General features: G+C 44.7%; 1 protein-coding gene across 1 annotated transcript in view; it reads right to left on the reverse strand.

The window, feature by feature from the left end:
• The window catches only part of TG (thyroglobulin), a 302,611-nt gene that overhangs the window by 267,022 nt on the left and 18,229 nt on the right, over window positions 1–17,360 (reverse strand). Inside the window, exons 7-11 of the mRNA XM_060202376.1 lie at window positions 14,347–14,490; window positions 13,937–14,122; window positions 6,475–7,575; window positions 4,690–5,277; window positions 222–461 (exon numbers count right to left, since the gene is read on the reverse strand). Of these exons, the coding sequence (XP_060058359.1) occupies window positions 222–461; window positions 4,690–5,277; window positions 6,475–7,575; window positions 13,937–14,122; window positions 14,347–14,490 (2,259 nt within the window). The remainder of the gene's footprint in view (window positions 1–221; window positions 462–4,689; window positions 5,278–6,474; window positions 7,576–13,936; window positions 14,123–14,346; window positions 14,491–17,360) is intronic.

Raw genomic sequence — 17,360 nt, forward strand, 5'->3', positions numbered from 1 at the left:
TGTCTGCAGGAGGATTCCCGGGCAGTGTGGAAAGGTGAGCCTCATGCAGCTTCCACCGGGACTGCAGAGAACCTCTACCTCAAGTTCTCTTTCACAGAAACACCCGCAAGTCTGGGGGAAGTCAAGGTAGTAAATCCCGAAAGGTCACTAAAGAGAGACTGATCCAAGCTCTTCCTTGCCCAAAGAGAGGGAACAAGAAACCAGAAACATGTGACACTCACTGGACTGAGCTGCCAAGCGAATCGCATAATTGCCGCCACTCAGAAACTTCTCTAAGAAAGTCTCGCGGGATGAAGACAGCCCAGTCAGGGCAAGTTCCTCACTGCTCAGCTGAATCCCCTGGGCCGCTAGGAAACTCTCCCCCAGAGGGAACTGGGAACTATTGGAAACCAAGACAATCTCTTTTGTTTCCTTAATGAATTGCAGAACACGAAGCTTTACTTGCTCACAAGAGCCAGGACCTAGGAGAATAAAGACATGCCAGATCAGTTCACTCATCACATATGATCTGTAGTAACTTTGAAGTGTGTGGACATGTTTGTGTGTGCACACGCACACGCACACACACAGGCACACACAGGCACACATGCACACACACACACACACACACACACACACACACACCGACCTCACTTGTTTCTTTCTTACCACCTCTTTCCACAACCTGCAAATGTTCTATTTCATCACTCAACATTTATAGAAGATGCATTATATAAGCAGATTAGTCATAGCTAATGTCTATGCCACATCAGGCACTGTACTAAACACATATTTTTTTCAATCAAGTTGAATATATACAATGATCTAATACTTTTTTATGTGTGTTACAGAGGAAAAACTGAGATGTGGAGAAATATAACGTAAACAATCTCCCAGATGGCAAATAGTTGATTCAGAATTCAAGTCCATACAATATGCCTCTAGAATCAGTGACAATGATAAACTGCTGCTAGAGAAAAAGAATGACAGAGAGAAGGAAGGAAGGAAGGAAGGAAGGAAGGAAGGAAGGAAGGAAGGAAGGAAGGAAACAATAAAAAGAAGAAAGGAGAGATGGATTGTTGGACAGATGAATGAAGGTGGGAGTTCTGGCTTCTGTAATTGCTTCTCTGCTGGACATGGACATTGGCAGGTGGATCCACACCCCCAGACTGTTTCTGTCTTTCCCTAGTGGGGCAGGGCTCTGGGGAAGGGAGATTCCAGGACACATGGGTGAGGTCATCTGCCCAGAGAAATCAAGACGGCATCATGGCAATATCTACAACTTGGTGGTGGAAAGGCAATAAGGTATAAAGCAGGATACACTGTTTAGTAGACAGGAACCCAAAGGTAGGAATAGAGTTGATGAAATTAGGGGTCTTCATGTGGGAAGAAGCTAGGAAGTCTATTTTAGGTATGTTCTTAGGGGCCCATGATTTAGTAATGTTTGCCTGGACCCCACAGCTGACATGCAGGTGGGCTCAGACTCTGGAAAGATGGTGTCAAAGTAAAGAATAGGACTAGAAAGCTGGATTACGGCAGAGAGTAGCTCCCAAAACTGAGGAAACTACATAAAAGCCATTAAACCGTTAAGGCTCTTGGGACTGGATGTCATCTGTGTAAAAAGTGTCATCTTAGCACTGATGAAAGTGTGAAATGAATGTGGAGGGTGTTTTCCTGGCCAACACATTTGGCGGACTTCCTGACAGAGGAATAGTAGGTACCTTTTGTTGCCCTTGTTTTATTGTTGTAGTTGTTATTATTATTGATGTCATCATTGTTAGATAGGATAGAGAGAAATGGAGAAAGGAGGGGAAGAAAGAGAGGGGGAGAGAAAGACAGACACCTGCAGACCTGCTTCACCGCCTGTGAAGTGACTCCCCTGCAGGTGGGGAGCCGGGGGCTCGATCTGGGATCCTTTAGCCAGGGACTATGTGGGAGTCTGTGTGCACGGGAGTCTTGTAAATATTCTGTGACATGTCACAGCTGAAGTGCCTCTTAGCACAATGTATGGCATGTACCATCCTTGAAATACCAACAGACTCCACAGAGCCCAGCACAACTTGAATTTGGCAGTGAAGATGGTCAGTGGATTCTCTTGAGCACAGGGGATACGCAGACACCCTTGACTTCTGGGATGTAAAAAAGATGGTGAAATTTCTCAATCAAATAATCAATCCAAGAAAATCCATGAAGTAAAAGCTCATATTTAAATTTTTATGTTTGCTGAAATCATGACATAGAAAAAAAATACAAGGGCCGGGCAGTGGCGCACGGAGTTAATCTCTCATAGTACAAAGTGCAAGGACCTGAGCAAGGATCCCGGTTCGAGTCCCCGGCTCCCCACCTAATAGAGGGGTCTCCTCACAAGTAATGAAACAAGTCTGCAATTATCTATCTTTCTCCCTCCTTCTGTCTTTCCTTTCTCAATTTCTCTGTCTTATCCAAAATAATAAATAAATAAATAAGTCAGGCAGTAGCGCAGAAGGTTAAGTGCACGTGGCGCAAAGCTCAAGGACTGGCATAAGGATCCCAGTTCGAGCCCCCGGCTCCCCAACTACAGGGGGTCACTTCACAGATGGTGAAGCAGGTCTGCAGGTGTCTAGCTTTCTCTCCCCCTCTCTGTCTTCCCCTCCTCTCTCCATTTCTCTCTGTCCTATCCAACAATGATGACATCAGTAATAATAATAAAACAACAAGGGCAACAAAAGGGAACAAATTTTTAAAAATTAAAAATGAAGATAAATAAATAAACAAATAGCCACAGGACCAGTGGATTTGCAATGTAGGCATCAAGCCCCAGTGATAACACTGAAGGCAAGAGAGAGAGAAGGGAAAGAAAGGAAAAGAAACAGAAAAACAGGTCAGGACTTTAGCAATTGCCCAACATCGCTTCAGAATATAATGAAACTCTCTAACTGAGCGTGTGCAGGAGTTAAGAATCTAGCCCCAACCTATGGTTAGTGTCTATCATTCTCTCCAATGTCTCTCCCCTTCCCACCACAAAACCTCTCCCTCTCCCACCCCAACAGAGCAGACATTTTGACTGCTTCCCTGAGCTGCTACCTAGCATTTCCTCTGTCAGGAAGTCCACCAAATGTGTTGGCCAGGAAAACACCCTCCACATTCATTTCACACTTTCATCAGTGCTAAGATGACACTTTTTACACAGATGACATCCAGTCCCGAGAGCCTTAACGGTTAATGGCTTTTATATAGTTTCCTCAGGTTTGGGAGCTACTCTCTGCCCTAATCCAGCTTTCTAGTCCTATTCTTTACTTTGACACCATCTTTCCAGAGTCTGAGCCCACCTGCATGTCAGCTGTGGGGTCCAGGCAAACATTACTAAGTCATGGGCCCCTAAGAACATACCTAAAATAGACTTCCTAGCTTCTTCCCACATGAAGACCCCTAATTTCATCAACTCTATTCCTACCTTTGGGTTCCTGTCTACTAAACAATGTATCCTGCTTTATACCTTATTGCCTTTCCACCACCAAGTTGTAGATATTGCCATGATGCCATCTTGATTTCTCTGGGCAGACGACCTCACCCATGTGTCCTGGAATCTCCCCTCCCCAGAGCCCTGCCCCACTAGGGAAAGACAGAAACAGGCTGGGGGTGTGGATCCACCTGCCAATGTCCATGTCCAGCAGAGAAGCAATTACAGAAGCCAGAACTCCCACCCTCTGCACTCCATAAAGAATTTTGGTCCATACTCCCAGAGGGACAAAAATAGGGAAGCTTCCAGTGGAGGGGATGGGACACAGAACTCTGGTGGCGGGAACTGTGGAATTGTGCCCCTGTTATTTTACAGTCTTGTTAGTCATTATTAAACCACTGTTTTAAAAAATGTGACAATGGTTTAAAATATGGAACATGTAAAAAAAATATTAATGAACCAGCTCTGCCAGCACCTGACTATATATTAATGGGGAGACCACTTCATTTCTGTGGGTCTCAAAGTACTATGATCTCAGTTCTGTGTTCCTACAAAATTCCTCTCTGGAAGCCCTTTCCGATAATATTTGGAGGTAGGACCTTTGGGGGTTAGCAGAGTTCGGTGAGGTCATGAGGGTGGAGATCTCATAGTAGAATTAGTGTCCATAAGCATATGAAGAGAGGACAGTGTTTTCATTTCTCTGTGATGTGAATGAACAGTAAGAAGGAAGGAGATGGGACACAGAACTCTGTTTCTGAAAAGTACCTTTGTCAAGGACTAAATGTGCCAACATCTTAATCTTGAGTCTGCCATTTTCCAGAATTTTGAGGGGGAAACAATGTCTGTTGGCAAAGCCACCCAATTCATGGTGTTCTGAGGTAGCACCCTGAGCTGATGACTATGTCTAGCTTCCTCAACCATACATGGGAGGGCTATACCTAGACTTCTCTTTTTCAATTGTTTTATTATCTTTATTTATTGGAGAGAGACAGCTAAAAATTGAGAGAAGAGTGTGAGGTAGTGATGGAGAGAGAGAACTGTAGCCCTGCTTCACTCTTGAAGTTTTCCCCTACAGGTGGGACTGGGGGCTTAAACCTGGGTCCTTGCGCATGGCTGCACATGTGTGCTCAGCCAGGTGTGCCACCACCTGCCCCCTAATACCCAGACTTCTCTTTGCTCAATTCCATCAGTGATTGCCAATACCCATCCATCAGGCATCCTTTCACACGCACACACACACGCACACACACACACAACACTGTTTAACTCACATGCTGGAAATTTGCTGGGCTCTGCCTTCGTTCCTTGTAGCTCTTGACCATCCTCATCCACACACCAGCAGCTCCTAAGGTCAAAATGTGCCAACGGCAGACTAAAATCTGAGTAGGATCCAGGGTACCGGCTAAGCTGTCCGTTTAATATCTGCCAAAAGAAGTAGGGCTCCAGGAAAATGTTCTCTCCAGGCTGGGTCAGGTTCCCCTCCAGCACTGCCAGTGGGACATCTTGGAAAGAAGAGTATCTTGCCAACCCTGGAAAGACGCCTTGTTGGCCAGCCTCATACAGACTCTGAAGAAAGAGTGCGAAGCTTCCAGAAGCCGCTTCTCTATAGTTCGTGATCTTCACCAGCAGGTCAGTAGGGGTCAGCTCCTGACCACCACTGTTCTGAGTCCTCCACTGCCGATACCACTCAAAGGCCTGCTCGGGGGGACCATCACACTGCACTTGTCTCCACTGCCCCCCGGCACTGCACTGTGGAACGTAGATGCTGGAAAGCCAGGCTGGTGTGCTGGAATTGGAGGCTAGAGCACGCACCGTTCCAAGGAAGGCTTGCTCGGCTCTTAACTGACAGGGCGTGGGGCCTGAGGAGGAAGAATGAGCAGTGTGTCAAGTTACGGAGTTATGCGGCAGCCAGGGAAGTGGCATGGTGGGTGAGATTCTGGCCTCCCAAGCAGGAGGTCTCGAGTGTGATCTCTCGCATCACATATACCGGAGGGATGCTTTGCTATTCATGCTCTCTAATAAATAAATAAATAAATAAATAAATAAATAAATAAATGCTTTTGGGGACTGGGTGGTGGCACACCTGTTTAAGCGCACACGTTACAATGAGCAAGGACCCAGGTTCAAGCCCCCGGTCCCCACCTGCTGGGGGAATGCTTCACAAGTGGTGAAGCAGGACTACAGGCATCTCTCTCTCTTTCCCTCTCTATCTGCCCCTCCCCTCTCAATTTCTCTCTGTCTCTATCCAATAATAAATAAATAAAAAGGTTTTTTTTTTTTTGGTTGTTGGCTGTTGTTTGCTTTTTGTCTCATGAGGCTCCAGCCACAATGCATTACAGAATCAAAACTTGTTTTATCACTGGGGCTCAGTGCCATGCCAGCACCAGAAATCTACTGCTTCTCGTGGCCATCCTTCCTTTTTATTAGATATGACACAGAGAAATTGAGAGGGGAGGGGAGCTAGAGAAGGAGGGGAAGACTGAGAAGGAGAGAGAGAGGGAGACACCTGCAGACCTGCTCCAGTGCTTGGTGGGGAGTGGGGGCTTGAACTATGTGGCTTAACCCAGTGCACCACTGCCCACCCCCCCCCAAGAAAAGATTTTAAATCAATCAATGCTTTTTATAAAAGAAGTTAAATAAGCACAAGAGACCGAGATGGCAGCCATTCATGTCCAAGCTCTATCTAAAATCTCAAATCACTGCACGAAGCTCATTAACCGTTAATTAGCAGACAGCATCTACACAACAAGGATCCCGTTATGAAGCTCGCACTGCAGATATACAAGTGTCAGATCCTTCAGGCCCTATGACTCTCCCTAAGCATCACCTACAGTGGGTAACACTATCAAGACTTTTCTAGATACGACTTAAATTAATCAGCCAATTTTTCCATCAACAGAAGCTTGGCCTTTAGCTAGGACTGGTGTGTTGTTTGTTTCCTTGTGTGTTTTGTCATTTTCTCTGTTGCTGATTGGTTTGGTTTTGATTCTGTAGTGCACTGTGGCCGGAGCCTCATGAGCAAAGCCTTCTACAGAGTCAATGCCCGAGGGACTTACAGTGTTTGGGTTCTCCAGGTCCACTTTGTGTACCAGGAATCGGGTGACCGTCGACGTCAACACAGTAGCACTGTGAGTTGAAGCACTGGACAGGCAGGAAATGTCCCTCACTGGTACAAGATGGGACAAACAGGCTGGCCCCAGCAGGCTGGCTGCTAGAGAGGCTTTGCAGGTGAAATCTTTGCTTTTCACACTCTGTGGGACACCTGGGGTGTTGACCTCTGACCCTAGAGCCAGGAAGTTCTCCTCCCAAGGAGTCCACACACCAGCAGTCTCCAGCAAAGCACTGGACATGCTCGTAACTCCCTCCCACTGTACAGGACGGGACGAAGAGGCTGCCAGGTGTCTGCTCACAGTCCTGGGAGTCGAGCGCTATTTCTATCACCTCACCTAAGTCCTTCACAACATCCTCTGGTACAGAAACGGCATGCTGTAAGAATAGAAGGAACTGGGGAAGCTCGAGGAGAGAAGTTAGGAACTTCACGGCTTTCTGGTTTTCTTGAAAGTTGACTTTAAAGCCAAAGCTGCCCACAACTGTTTTATTCAGATTAATGCCCTTCTTGAAGGCTCCAGGCTTTTCTGTCTCAGGATCTGAATCCAATCCCACAAAAAAGGGCTTGACAGGGCCAACCTGTGCCCCTCCATTCTGGAAGTCTGGAAGACCAAGCTGCTGGAAAAACTGACTGAAGTTAAATGTGCTTCTTGTGCCAAGGGCTCCAGACAAGTTAAACTGGCCAACATTCACCAAAAACTTCCCTCCAAAAAGATTTTGTTGCAGTCGCTTTGGGTTGGTAGTAAACTGGAGGGCCAGACGAGTCAGCTCTCTGGAGGGAAAAATCACTCTGATGGCTTCTTTCAGGAGACTTTCTGAGATGGCAAACTGTGCACCTTGTCCTTCTACCATTGAGTGGAGAAGCCCTGAATCCACAAAGAGCTCCTTGATCAAGGGTGAGCAGTACGCGGCAGGTCTGGGGACTGTCAGAGAGGCCTGTCGCTGTGTCGGTGCCAAGAACAAATTGTGTTGAGTGAAGTAGCCAGAGGGCCCAAAGTGGAGTCTGGACAGGGTCTTCTGCCTCTCGGAAGTGCAGGACCGTCCCGCAGCTGCACAGGATGAAAGGAAATGATGAAATGGCTTAACATCATACCTAACACTGAGTTGACCCCTCAGACCTTTCTGGTAGATAAGATGTCCAAAAAAAAAAAAAAAAAAAATCAAGAACACCCATGTTTTATACTTGTTTGGGGGAAATGAGTGTTCCAGTTCATATAATTTCTTCTCCTAGTTGTTACTGAAGGCTGAGCCCTTTCTAAGGCAAAACTCATAGTTATAAGTTCATTTTCAAACATCTGACCAGACACTCACCATCAGCTGTGCTGAATTAAGTGTATTCATGTCTTCCTGGAACCTGAGAATGTGATCTTATTTGGAAACAAGATTCTTGAAGGTTTGGGTAAGTAAGATGAGCTCACCCTGGATTGTAAACCCTCAGTTCAAATGACTAGTGTCTTTATAAGAAAACCATAGAAGGAAACACAGACACGGAGATAAAGGCCACAGAAAATGGAAGCAGGGCCTGGAATGATAGCGCATAGCAATGGAACACCAATGGTTGCCAGCAAGTGCGGAAGCCCGGAAGGAAAAAGGAAGCTCCTCAGAACTTTCAGAAGGAATGAGGTCCTGCCAGCACTTTGAGTTCGGATTTGTTTCTTCTAGGTCTGTGCAAGAATGCATCTCCATTGCTCCAAGTCCCCTAACTTACTGGTTATAGGAGTCCTAGCTTACTATATGCCAACAAGATCCTGTTTGCCTTAACAGGATTTTGTTTCCCAGCACTCTCTTGGAATTCTTAATGGGATTTTGTGTTTCATTATATGATGATCTTCATGTGGCTGTCTCATTCCTCCTTGTGGGTAGCTTCGCCTAAGCTAACGGGTTTATATTCTATTTGAGGATAAGAACCATACTTAAAATGCTATCAGTATTTCCTTTAATGGGAAATATTGTGCTATACTGTAGGGTATATGTTCACTCTACTATAACCCAATGATACCCAGTTGATAACCACACTTAATATATCCTCTAGACTTCATGACTGTTCCTTTAAGTGATGAAGTAAGCCGTGGCCAGCTCAAACAACCTCAGGCCCGGTCAGACTATTCTGGTGAAATATCTCTGATTCACTATAACCCTATTAAGACAAAATTAATTCAAATTCCAAGTGTCCAAATCACATAGATAAAAGTACTATTTTTCCCCCACAGAGCCATACATGTTCAGAAATTTTAAACCATCCACTCACTACCCAACTTATTAAAACAATTATTTTCCCTCTGCTCACTTGGATGGCAAGAAGGAATTCAGCCAATTTTTTTCCTGTATCCAAGCAACAGGGAAAGAACTGGAGTATGTGGTTGGGGGGGGAGGGGACTGGCATCCTCAGAACACATAATATATCCCTCGGCAAGGCAGTGGTTCTCTTTAATGGATATTACAGAAAGTTGAGGAAAAAGCAAAATTCACTGCTTCCATTCTTAATGTAGAGTCACAAGGCAAAAAAATAAATAAATAAATAAACCAAAAAAAAAAAAAAAACAGATGTTGGTTTTATGTGCCATTAGTTTCCATGGAAATAGGACTCATACCCCAGAGAGAAGAAGCAAAAAATATGTGATCCATTTATTATTTGTCCATGTGGTAGCACTCTTGTTTTTAATTTTAGAAAACCTTAGCTTCCTTCCCATAGTTTACTGTTACTTGGGAATTGATGGGCACAATATTCTCTACATACTAATAGAATTAAAATGTAATTGAAAATTCCTTTAAGGCAGAGAGCTACAATTTTTTCTTTTGCTACAGCCTCACTTGTAGCAGGATATTCTCAAACATCATTAGGAATATTTATTGTCCTGCTTTATATCTTACTGCCTTTCAGCCACCAAGTTGTAGACATTACCATGATGCCATCCTGACCACTCTGGGAAGACGACCTCACCAATATGTCCCAAAGGCTCACCGCCCCAGAGTCTTGCCCCACTAGGGAAAGACAGAAGCAGGCTGGGGGCGTGGATCCACCTGCCAACGTCCATGTCTAGAGGAGAAGCAATTACAGAAGCCAGAACTCCCACCTTCTGCACCCCATAAACAATTTTGGTCCAGACTCCCAGAGGGATAAAGGATAGGACATGGAACTCTTATGGTGGGAACTGTGTGGAATTGTGCCCCTGCTATCTTACAATCTTGTTTATGAAATCACTAATAAAAAACTTTTAAAAAATATTCAAAACATCAGTCAGAGAAATCAAATACTTCCACAGAAATTATTAAATGAACCTCAACACATCTCCTCACTATTTCAAGCCTGGCCAAATCCATACAGCTGACCCACGTGGGAAGCCTGCAAGTGCTTCTGAGTCTCTCACTCACAGTCACAGACAGCTAAGCCCTGTGAGGTGAAGCAGAGTCTGACCAGAATGCCTCCAAGCACCTCTCTAGTCTTCATTCTTCTCCTCAGGGCTTTGCTTCTACTGGGCTGCCAGGAAAGCCATGATATATCTTTCTTTATTTTCTCTATACAAATATGTGTCATGAGGACAGAGGGTAGACGGCATAATGGTTGTGCAAACAGACTCTCAGGCCAGAGGCTCCAAAGTCACAGGACCCCCCATACCACCATAAACCAGAGATGAACAGTGCTCTGGTTAAAAAGGAAGTATGTAGACAAAAATGTGTCATGACTTTCCTGACAAACTAATAATTCCATGTCAGTTCCTACACTGGACTGAATAGTGTCTCCCCCAAGCTCATGTACTTCCTAGCACATCAGTATGTAACTTCATTTGGAAATAAGGTCATGGTAGATATAACCAGTTAAGAGGAGATTGTACTAATGTAGAGCAGGCTCTTAACACAAAATAGTGGCTATTATAAGGGGGGAAAGTCAGACAGAGAAAATACAGGGGCCAGGCGGTGGCGCACCTGGTTAAGTGCTCACATTACAGCGCACAAGGACCCCAGTTCAAGCCCCTGGTCCCCACCTGCAGGGGGGAAGCTTCATGAGTGGTGAAGCAGGGCTGCAAATGTCTCTCTGTCTCTTCCCCTCTCTACCTCCTCCTCCCCTTTCAATTTCTCTGTCTCTATCAATAAATAAGTAAATAAAGTATTAAGAGAGAGAAAGAGAGAGAGAATACAGTCCTGTTATACCAACAGCAGAATTTGTAGCCATGGCACCACAAACCAAGGAATGACAATGATTGTCCATGACCAGCACAAACCAGCGAGCATCGGGAAGGATGCTCTCACCAAGAGCTTTTGTGGCCCAGACAACAGCTTGAATTTTAATTTCTTTTCTTTTTTTTTAATTTTTTACTCATTTAATTATGATCAGCAAGTCCATTGGATAAGAATGGTACAATTCCAGGAGTCGGGCGGTAGCACAGCCGGTTAAGTGTAAGTGGCTCAAAGCTCAAGGATCGGCATAAGGATCCAGGTCCAAGCCCCTGGCTCCCCACCTGCAGGGGAGTCACTTCACAGGTGGCGAAGCAGGTCTGCAGGGGTCTGTCTTTCTCTCCCCCTCTCTGTCTTCCCCCTTCTCTCTCCATTTCTCTCTGTCCTATCCAACAACAATGACATCAGTAACTACAGCAATAAAACAGCAAGGGCAACAAAAGGGAATAAATAAATAAAAATAAAAGTAAAAGAATGGTACAATTCCACACAATTCCTACCACCATAGTTCTGCATCCAATCCCCTCCATTGGAAGCTTTCCTATTCTTTTTTTTTTGCCCCCAGGGTTATCACTGGGGGGACTTGGTGCCTGCAATATAGATCCACTGCTACTAGAGGCCCTTTTTTTTTCCATTTTGTTGTTGATGTTAGTGCTGCTGTTGGATAAGACAGAGAAAAATCAAGAGAGGAGGGGAAGGCAGAGGGGGAAAGACAGACACCTGCAGACCTGCTTCACCATGTGTGCAGCAGGCCCTCCTACAAGTAGGGAGCCAGGGGCTCAAACGGGGATCCTTCTGCTGGTCTTTATGCTTTGTGCCATGTGCACTTAACCTGCTGTGCTACCGCCGGCCCTCAAGCTTTCCTATTCTTTATCCCTTTAGGAGTATGGACCCAGGATCATTATGAGGTGCAAAAGGATTTTTAGTTTCTAGCCTTAAGGATGGTAACAGAATACTTCCGGTCTGGTGCATGATGGCAGGCAAGGACCTACGTTGAGGGTGGGAGTGTTTTTGCAGACAACTATCAGGGTGAAGGGAGAAATATTACCACTTGAAAATGACTATACCTTGAATCATTAACCCACCCTAACAAAATGTTACAAAATGAAAAAGAGAAGGGCTGGATGGTGATGCACCTGGTTGAGTGCACATGTTACAATGAAGAAGGACCCAGGTTCAAGCCCTTGGTCCCCACTTGCAGGGGGAAAGCTTTGTGAGCAGTGAAGCTGGGCTGCAGGTGTCTCTTTGTCCCTCTCCCTCTCTATCTCCCTCTTCCCTCTAGATTTCTGACTGTCTCTATCCAACAAATAAATAAGGACAGGAAATAAAGTCAAATAAAAATAAAAAAGAATAAAATTTTGCTGTTCTAAACCATTCAGTGTGTAATAATATGTCAAAGCAGCTCTGGGGTACTAACAGAGTTCCTCTTATCTTTCCAGGATATCAGGAATCAAAACTAGCCCCACTGCCTCCAGGCTTGTTGGGAAATTGTGAGGATGTGATTGAGCTTGGCAGGGCTTGACTTGAAGGGACATCCATCCTGTCAGTCTCTCTCTCTCTACTGAGAGGTGGAGCAAGGGGTTGTGTCACACCAAGGTTTGCCTCATCTTATCAGACTCCCTGCCTCACAAAGCTCCCTGCATTCCTGATACTATGGCCTTCTCCCTTATTATCTACATAATCATTGTTTTCCCTGAAAGATCCCCACCCATTCCATTCCTTTGATCTATCTTCTTTCTACCCTCAAGACCCTCCCTGCCTGCAGGGTACTATTAATCCTACCAGTTAAAACCCTCACAACAGTTGCTAAAGAAGTTCCTGCCTTTCCCAGCCCCTTTTGCCTTTCTCTGCCCCTTTCCAAACCATGTCAAGCCATTTCCATTTCTGACTTGCAACTTCCAAGTCTGACTCTTAAAGCCTTGACTCTCTGTCAATAAAGAATTGAATTGCCTCACCACCACCAGCTTTGTTCCTGGGTCATCTTTCTTGCATCACTGAGTGAGTAGCAGCCCAGGCTGGCTCCAGTAGCATTCTCTTTAACCCAGAGAGTACGCGCCCAGGAAGAGGCACCCCCACGCTAGCCTGGCACAGGCTCATGCTTCTTTCAATCTCCCCTTCAACAATCCCTTTCTCACACACAGATAGATCCATCACAGCACACCCAGTCTAACCCAGTCTAAGCCTCTTACACCCTCCCGACTTCTGGGATGAATTTCTGAGACCTTGAAACAGTGTGAGGGACTTCACTGATGCCTTTTACTCCAATCTTCAACTTCAGAGCAATACCCTGATGGCACCCAATAATTGATTTCTCCATCTTTCTTGTGAACTCAGTGTCAGGCCCCCATGCCAATTTCCTCCTTTCTCTCTTTCTTTCTTTCTTTCTTTCTTTCTTCCTTCCTTCCTTTCTTTCTTTCTTTTCTTTTTTGCCTCCAGGGTTATCTCTGGGGCTCGGTGCCTGCACTATGAGTCCACTTCTCCTAGAAGCCATCTTTTTCCCATTGTTGTTATTCTTGTTGCTGTTATTCTTGTTGTTGCTGCTGCTGTTGTCATTGTTGGATAGGACAGAGAGAAATTGAGAGATGAGGGGAAGACAGTGAGGGGAAAAGATAGACACCTGCAGACCTGCTTCACTGCCTATGAAGTGACACCTCCCTTCAGGTGGGGATCCGGGGGCTCGAACTCAGATCCTTGCACATGCCCTTGGGCTTCACACTATGTGCTCTTAACCCAGTGAGCTACTGCTGGGCCCCCATGCCAATTTTTTTGTCCTCATAAGTTTATTTCCCCTACTTTCTATAGAGAGGATAACTTTCCTCATTCTTCTCTATCAGCAAACTACCTTCTACTTTCATAAAACTCTGGCCAGGCATCATCTCTTCCATGAAGCCTTCCTAGACATTGTCCCCTCATGGACACTTCAAGAAAGAACTGCTACCACTTGTTTTAGGCACCTTCAGTTAGCAGCAAACATTTTTCTTACAATGCTCAGAAACTTTTTCTTTCTTCACTTCTAAGACTCTTATTATTTTCTCAGCACTCTGAAGAAGCAACTATTTCTGGGAACACTCTTCAGTTTAATTTGGAGAAGTGGGATAAGAAACAGGTTTTGCATTACAAGAAGCTTGTGGGGCTTGTGAGGTACTCTCAGGAGGCAATGAAAAGAATGGTTCTGGAGGAGCTAGTCTGGGAAAAGTTAGTTTGCTGCAATCGAAACACACTTGTAAGGAAACCCACCACAAGATGGAGGCTCCCCTTGCTGCCGGGTTCCAGGGATCTCCCTTCCTTGGGCATCTGCACACCAGCACGGTCCATCCCTCTGGCACTGGACAGCCTGATAAGCCCCATTTTGGTGGCAGCTGGGAATGTGGGGGTGACCAAAACGGGAGGCTGTGAACTGCTCCACTTCACATTTTGTGGGGCCTGAGAGAGATTCACACAATAAAGAAAAAGACGGTATGAAAAGACTGTCTACAGCACCTCTCTCTCTGCTGTCTTCAATATATATATAAAATATTCTTTTTTTTGTTCTGCAAGCACATTACTGAAATGACTTTGAAGACTGTGTGGACTTTGAAATGACTTTGAAGACTGTGTGGTATCCTGCTAGCAGAAACATACACAGCTATTACAGGATGAGTACTTACAGCGGAATCTGCCCGAGATAACCAGCTGAATCGCTAGGAAGCGTCTCTGCAGTATCCGGTACAGGGTGGTTTCAGCGAAAGTGGAAGCGAGGTCCATGCCAGCAAAAACAGTGTCATAAATTTCATCCAGTAGCATCTCCAAACCTGAGCAAATCCAATGTTTTCAACAAGGAATTCACTAATAATATAGAAAGAGCTCACCAAACAACAAAATAACCAAATGACCTCATGCAGAAGATGGAGAGGATAGGAACAGAAGATTCACCAAAGAAGAGATCCTAAAGGCCAGCAAATATGTTGAAAAAGTGCTCCAAGTCTTTGATTGTCAGAGAAATGCAAATAAAGACAACAATGAGATACCACTTCACTCCTGTGAGAATGTCATACATCAGAAAAGGTAACAGCAACAAATGCTGGAGAGGTTGTGGAGGCAAAGGAACCCTCCTACACTGCTGGTGGGAATGTCAATTGGTCCAACCTCTGTGGAGAGCAGTCTGGAGAACTCTCAGAAGGCTAGAAATGTACCTACCCTATGATCCTACAATTCCTCTCCTGGGGATATATCCTAAGGAACCCAACACACCCATCCAAAAAGATTTGTGTACACATATGTTCTTAGCAGCACACTTTTTTTTTTTTAATATTTATTTATTTATTCCCTTTTGTTGCCCTTGTTGTTTTATTGTTGGCATTGTTGTTGGATAGGACAGAGAAAAGTGGAGAGAGGAGGGGAAGACAGAGAGGGGGAGAGAAAGATAGACACCTGCAGACCTGCTTCACCATTTGTGAAATGACTTCCCTGAAGGTGGGGAGTCAGGGGCTTGAACTAGGATCCTTATGCCAATCCCTGTGCTTTGCATCATGTGCGCTTAACCCGCTCTTCTACCGCCAGACTCCCAAAGCAGCACAATTCTTAATAGCCAAGATCTGGAAGCAACCCAGGTTTCCAGCAACTGATAAGTGGCTGGGTAAGTGTGGTCTATATACTGGAATATAGACCACATGTGGAATCCTACTAAGCTAATAATAATGAATTCACCTTCTTCATCTTATCTTCGATGGAACTTGAAGAAATCATATTCAGTGAGATCAGCAAGAAAGAGAAGGATGAATATGGGATGGTCTCACTCATGGACTGAAGTTGAGAAATAAGAACAGAAGGGAAAACACAAAGTAGAACTTGGACTGGGTTTGACATATTTTACCAAAGTAAAAGACTCTGGGGGCGGGGAAGTGGTTTCAGTCCTGGTACACTATGGTGAGGGAGGACCTAGCTGGGAGTTTAGAGTGTTTTACAGAAAACTGAGGAATGTTATACATGTACCAACAACTGTATTTACTGTAAATCATTAATCTTCCCAATAAAAAAATTTAAAAAGAAGTCTTGACCTTGCTTAAGAAAACTATATGTATATCCTTTCCTTTTTTTGTCATTTCTGGGGCTAAACTGCTCTGAGTTGACTTTTTTTTTTTCATATAGAAAGAGTGAGACAGAGAGGTGGAAAGAAGGGAGGGGGGAAGCCCAGCACTGATGCTTCCTTCAATATGGCAGATGCTTCCTTCAATATGGTGGCTGCTTCTTTCAATATGGCGGATGCTTCCTTCAATATGGCAGATGATTCCTTCAATATGGTGGATGCTTCCTTCAATAAGGCAGATGCTTCCTTCAATATGGTGGCTGCTTCTTTCAATATGGCGGATGCTTCCTTCAATATGGCAGATGCTTCCTTCAATATGGCGGATGCTTCCTTCAATATGGTGGATGCTTCCTTCAATAAGGCAGATGCTTCCTTCAATATGGTGGATACTTCCTTCAGTATGGCGGCTGCTTCCTCCAATAAGATGGATGCTTCCTTCAATATGGTAGCTGCTTCTTTCAATATGGCGGATGCTTCCTTCAATATGGCAGATGCTTCCTTCAATATGGCAGATGCTTCCTTCAATATGGCGGATGCTTCCTTCAATATGGTGGATGCTTCCTCCAATAAGACAGCTGCTTCCTTCAATATGGTGGCTGCTTCCTTCAATATGGTGGATACTTCCTTCAGTATGGCGGCTGCTTCCTCCAATAAGACGGATGCTTCCTTCAATATGGTGGCTGCTTCCTTCAATATGGTGGATGCTTCCTTCAATATGGTGGCTGCTTCCTTCAATATGGTGGATGCTTCCTTCAATATGGTGGCTGCTTTGGTGCAATACGCCAATTCCATTGCACCAAAGTAAAAGACTCTGCGGTGGGTGGGTAGGGAGAATACAGGTCCATGAAGGATGATAAATGACATAGTGGGGGTTGTATTGTTAAATGGGAATCTGGGGAATGTTATGCATGTACAAACTATTGTATTTACTGTTGAATGTAAAACATTAATTCCCCAATAAAGAAATAAATTTTTAAAAAATAATAATAATAATAAGTTAAAGCTTCAAAAAATGGTGGCTGCTTCTTTCAATATGGTGGCTGCTTCCTCCAATAAGGTGGCTGTTTCTTTCAATTTGGCAGCTGCTTCCTCCAATAAGGCGGATGCTTCCTTCAATATGGTGGCTGCTTCCTTCAATATGGCAGCTGCTTCTTTCAATATGATGGCTGCTTCCTTCAATATGGGTCATGCACTAGGCAAAGCAACACACTATAAAGCGAGTTATCTTGCCAGTCCCCTTGATTGTTTAATTCATTAACCAGACAGCTGTTAAGGTGACCAAAACCTTCACCAGCATCATTGTGCATCAGGTCTGAATAAGACTTTAATCCCCAAGTCTGAACTGCTCTGGATAGTTGCGCAGGTTGTTCACAGCAAAGGAACAGTGCAGAAAGGACAAGACGGTACCGAAACCCACCCTCTGGTCCATTCCAAGGTCATGGCTACTGTCCAGTGTGGGCAAGCTCCTACATTTCCAAAAGACACTCATGAGCTAGCAAGGGCTGAGCTGAAAATACACTCGATAAACATTAACCTTAGCATACTCTTCAATTACCATGAAAGTCTCACAAGGGAGGTGGCAGTCAGAGCTACTTT

Source organism: Erinaceus europaeus, chromosome 1 (assembly GCF_950295315.1).
Source record: "Erinaceus europaeus chromosome 1, mEriEur2.1, whole genome shotgun sequence".
Taxonomy (NCBI): Eukaryota; Metazoa; Chordata; class Mammalia; order Eulipotyphla; family Erinaceidae; genus Erinaceus; species Erinaceus europaeus.